The 5504-nt window shown below is 39.8% G+C and overlaps 1 protein-coding gene across 1 annotated transcript; it reads left to right on the forward strand.

Moving 5' to 3' along the window:
• The first annotated feature begins 3425 nt into the window (after positions 1 to 3425).
• LOC149163878 (putative protein phosphatase 2C 44) lies at positions 3426 to 4025 on the forward strand. Its single transcript, XM_089429290.1, has 2 exons — positions 3426 to 3705; positions 3874 to 4025. The coding sequence occupies exons 1-2, from the start codon at positions 3426 to 3428 to the stop codon at positions 4023 to 4025; spliced, it is 432 nt and encodes a 143-aa protein (XP_089285416.1).
• Positions 4026 to 5504: the final 1479 nt, after the last annotated feature.

Raw genomic sequence — 5504 nt, forward strand, 5'->3', positions numbered from 1 at the left:
TCTGTTTTGTTTTATTGCACTTGTTTACTGTTTATATGGTTAATGAAGTTCTGATGCGCTGATTAAAGATCAACATATGATGGATTAACTGAATCATAAGTTTACTGGATATATGCTAGTTGCATTAAACACAGTTGCGTGTACACGCGGGTTCCCTTAACTGAAGTAGCGTATATGAACCAGAGTATGAAATGAAAAAGTTATTGATTTGCTAATACTAATTCACCCCCCCTCTTAGTATTATTTCCAACACTTTACATTATTGGTGGATATAATAACAATACATTTCCGGTGCACATCTCATTAATCGATTTTTATTCACCACCTTCCGATTGACCCAGTGGCTCCCATCCGATGCCAAATTCCACTGTAGCCACACACACACACACATATATAATAACTATTTAAATTACATCAATGGTCCACAACACTCGTGCTCCAGATCGATGATTTGCGAAAGGTAAACATGTGCGAATGTTAACAAGGGTAGGGGTGGCGTAAAAGAAATTTGTCAAAACCGCCATCACCAAATCTACGATAGGGATCAATTGCAACACCCATCCATCACATTTTCCAAAACTACTGCAGGGGGTGCCATAAGGTGGTCTCTAGTTTCCCAAACCACTTACGGGTTCGCTGACATGCGCACAACGAGAAGATGGGGCTCCCATCATATGTATATCCCTGGCACCTATAATATTTTACCATGTTGCACCAGACACACATCGTCACCCTCTACAAGTCATAGGGTCCTCCACATTGTCCTAGTCCTATCATCTTGGTGCTCCCTTCACTTGACCCTCCTTTGAACTTTCGGGGTTGAGACCTTCAGGACACATCAACCTAGTGATTCTCATTGATTGCTCTCCTTTAAACCTCTGGGACACGTCATCCTGCACTGAAATCATCCCAATGTTTCTTCAACTTCACTACAACTATGTCGCCAAGGTATTTCCTCCATGTTTACGTGGATCGATGGACCATACCTTCCTACAACCCTTGCTTCCAGTTGATCCAAAATAATGCAGTGCCATGACATCCCATGCCGAATCACCCTGCTTCCATTCTCAAGTGCTCTCGTAAATGTTTTGGGGTAATTCGCTGGGCTCACTTGTCAGGTGGGTCCACCCCTCAGCCAATAGTAAAACTGATGGGCTCACAGGTCTATCATCATGGCCCGTGCATATGTCATTCCGCCTATTCCTTCCATGCCTTGCTTTATTCCTTCTGGGAATAACTTTTGGGCTTGCATGCACAGGTGGGCCACTCCTCCATGTGGTTCTCGCTCATGGTTAGCCCATGGTTTTCCTCTCGCCATGAATGTCTTTCTGAGTCATCCTGACCTTTCCTCTCCTGGATTTTCCTCCAACACTTCTTATTTAAACTCTGGGAAGACTCTTATGGGCTGACCTGTCTCAAGGCCCGCCTTGCACAAATGTGATTACAAACGAGATCATTTAAAAGCCACCATGTCCCGACCCATGTAATCCAAATACTCTAAAGAAAGCTCCCACTTGAAGTTACGGGAATATCGCCTCCAAGATGAGCTGTCGTATGGGTTCCATTCTAGCTAATGAAAACACTCTCTACCTCTGCACTATAAGCCTATCTATCCTAGTGCTTAATCAGTGTGACCATTCCTTTGGGATACTAATTAAAATTTTCCGAGATGTGGCCTTTGGGCCCTGTCACCCCAGCCTTTGCCCAATGGCTATAAGGCGTAATCTAGGCAACCAATCCATGGCTTCCATAGTGAGGTTTTTTGTCAGAACATTGGATAAGGTTTATTTGATTAAAGTTATAAGTTTGAATCACAACCTGACTTCGCCGCAATGCTATTCACTACAAAACTTCGCCATGACCTAATTAGGGTGGTCTTTCCAGATCATGAGCACTACACTAAATCTTGAACCTGATGTTTTTCACAAACGTTTTCTCTCCTTTTGTACACAATGCCATTCAAGAGTTGCTTCGAGTATGACTTGGCTGCAATGGTTCCGCACACATATGGATTTGCACTAACGTTCAATTATTGGACTTAAGGTTTACTAAAGAACTCACTGGTGCTATCCCTCCTAATATTACACCAAAGTCAATCTTCCCAAGCCCACGGGGTTCACAAGATGTTGAGAAGGCTACAAGGAGATCAACACTCCTCGAAGAAATAGGGAATCCCTCTTTTGGGTCTGAATATAGCAATGGGCTTTATGGACCAACATATAATGGATAAGTTCATGGCCTTCAAGTGTGCCCCTTTAATGGACAAGGAATTTGAGGGATGAGTGCACAAGTGGCATTTCAACCGTCCCTTGCTAAGGACTTGATGACTCCCGAAGGGCTGCTGACTCTCCTACCACATGCTGAGGTGCTCCCTATGAGTTACAACAACCCTGCAGGTGAAAATGTGACATTATTTAGGGGTTTCAAGGGAATTTGGATATTAGTAGTGGCGTGCAACTCATCCCTCTGACTAGATAATATCACATCAAATCACCATGGCTACTATCATCCATTGAGGCAATAAGAAACCACATCCTCTCAAAATCAAAATCTTATTCATGATAAGAATCCCAATCTAAAATGGTTTGGTGACGATGCAAATAGAGAAGAAATTCATCTGTTGAATATACAAGGATCCAAGATCAAGTCAATCCCTCTTACGATGTCGTGCCCTACTCAAGAGTTCACATAGATCCTTTGGACCAAATCTCGGTCAAGTGAACAATGTAACCCAACACTAGGGCATTTTTCACAGTAGGCTGAAGAAGCCCCTTGTGTAAAATCATATATTATTAAGGTTAACTAAGGATAAAATCCTCAACATTATCCCAATGCATTACAACAACAATGAAGGGCATGTAACCAACACTTCAACACATTACACATAGGCCCTGTCAACACAAGTTACCTTCCATGTAACCATTGTGCTTGTAATGAAAACAGTTCATATGTTTATTAATGTTATAGTTTGGTTCAGGTCCTTATAAATTATCCCAATGCCTTTAACATTGCATATTACTAGCATTTGCACCTGATGTTGCAAAGGAAACGCCGTAAGGCATAGAGTGTGGAATAATAGCGACATGCGAATGGGCATTGTTGAAAGCAAGGGTGGATTAATGAGTTGCAATTGAAATTGTAGTTATGTGTATGCTGAATATGGATATTTTGTAAATAATAGTGTGTAGAAGAATACTGACATGTGATAATTTCCTTCATTTATATAAATATGATGGTTCTCAAATGACTCTTTAGAAAAAAATTGTATATTAGATGAGATTTCTAACTCTAATGCACATCCAGTAAAATGCTTTTACAGCGGATCTGCCATTTGTTGTATTGGTTGTCACTTACTATTTTCAAAGTTTTGTATGGTGTAAAATGCTAATTAAGTATTTTAATGCTAACAAGTATCTCTGATAATAATGGAGCCGAAGTTCTGGACAAACCCAGAAAGTGCCACTAAGAATGCATACAACCGGACTGATGGGAAATTTTTAGCAAAGGTAGCTGATTTAGGGCCCGATGGCTCCACAGCAGTCGCTGCTATTTTAGTTGATGGGAAAAAACTCTTTGTAGCAAATACAGGGGATTCCAGGGCTGTTATATGTAAAAAAGGCATTGCTATTGAGCTGACTGTTGATCATGAGCCAAGTATTGAACGCCAAAACATCGAGAAGGGTGGATTTGTGACACTCCTGCCAGGTACCACTACGAATGTTGTGCAGAGATTAATTTTAATGAGAACATACTTAAATAATTTTTTGATTTGTAACTTTCTAATTCTATCTTAATGGTCTAGCTCAAGAGTAACATTTGAATGGTCAGAGGGAGAAACTGTATACTTAATGGCGTTTTTTTTTTATATATTAGGAGATGTACCTCGAGTTCATTTAAGTTCAGAACCAGATGTGAGAGACACGACCATAGATGCAACCACAAAATTTCTCATTTTGGCTAGTGATGGATTGTGGAAGGCAAGGCATTTTTTCCAATCATTTACTTATTTGCATAGTTACTGTTAGATGCATATTTTTTTTTTCGCAAACTCATCTCATGGGAGAAAGCATCTAGGAAATTTTTTGATTACTGTATTGTCATTAATTTTACTCGAATAGTTCCTCTGAATATCAGAGAGGTTCTTTTTTGAAGTGCTTAAAGAAAGATGCCCCAAGTAACTGCATTGCAAAGAGAGGATTTCCTGTCCCTAGGTGTCAGATCCGAGGGGCATTTATCTGCCCAGTCCCTGGAATTGCACATAGTGTCACCCCTTAACTTATGCTATAGGAATGCAGAAAACTGTAGCGAGAATGGAGGTAAGGTGGTTGGCTTAACATTCCGTCGACCTCACCAGTTGAATCAATGCCTGTTGGGAAAATAAAATCTTCTATGGAAAGGATACGTAATTATTAACATAAATACTTTTAAAACATCAAAGAATATAGATCAAATATTCTGAAGTTTCAATCGAGATCACAATTTCTCCAGAAGGAAAAACACATTGACAGCAAGTTTAGTTATGTCAAACTAGATTAAACCTACCGATTGGGAAGAGGTAGAAGAACGATTGAGAATAGCAATAAGGAGGTGCATAGAGCATCTCTGAAAAGCCTAAAATCTGTAATGAGCTCAAATGACCAAAACAGGTCAACAGGACTGGGAAGAACAACGATTGACTGCCTAGAGCATCTCTGAAACAGTCTAAAATCTATGTTAAGGAAAGAAAGGAAAAGTAGAGAATAAGATGGAAAAGGGATCCGGGTGGACTCAAAAAGGGGGGAAAATCCAGAGGCATTATCCCTAGACAATGAATTAAGTTAGAGGAAAGCATTCCAGTAGTAGTGTTGCACCAGAAAATGTTTCGTGGAAGTAGCTAGGACTTGGGAAGTTTGAGGAAGAGCAATAACGAGGTCAGAGTGAGAGCCAGAAGAGGAGCCATCATCACTGTAAACCGCAACAAACATGCCAATGCTGAGCTGATAATGGGCCAACGAGAGGAAAAAATATTTTCAAGGATTGAGTTCCAAGTCATATTTATTATTATTTGGACATCTAATTTCATTCTGTCATATTTCACTATTCAATATTCAGGATTGTATGGAATCCTATGACAATTGCAAGGCAGATAACCATGAGAACATAGTTAACTTCAGGTGAATAGATCTAACCCTCGTAATTTTGTGAGGTATGCACAATATTCACTCGAGGGAAGCAACTAAGAGCCATGGACTATCTTATGATTGAGAGTGTTGCTGTAATCAATGCTTGACTGGCTACAATGGCTGCTAAAGTGGCTACAGTACAAATTTCCGAGGACAAAGGATAAAAAGGAGTTACTATTAAAATTTAAAATTCCCTCTTAACAAAATCTACCTAGGATTTCTTGAAAATTTTAATTTACCAGCCTTTGCATTTCATCAAAAGATAAGAGCCTTATTGTAAAAGAAGGATTGAAACTGAAAAGTAATGAGCTGTTATCATTTTTTTCCATTCCGCCAGTCACA

Source organism: Pinus tabuliformis, chromosome 5_1, assembly GCF_031772625.1.
Source record: "Pinus tabuliformis cultivar Carrire ecotype Pingquan chromosome 5_1, CPIR1, whole genome shotgun sequence".
NCBI classification, from domain to species: domain Eukaryota; kingdom Viridiplantae; phylum Streptophyta; class Pinopsida; order Pinales; family Pinaceae; genus Pinus; species Pinus tabuliformis.

Excerpts from the sequence above, each read along its gene's own strand:
- LOC149163878 (XM_089429290.1), top strand. The coding sequence starts at position 3,426 with ATGGAGCCGAAGTTCTGGACAAACCCAGAAAGTGCCACTAAGAATGCA. Across the intron at positions 3,706-3,873 it reads ATTTGTGACACTCCTGCCAG|GAGATGTACCTCGAGTTCAT; the intron begins GTACCACTACGA and ends TTTATATATTAG.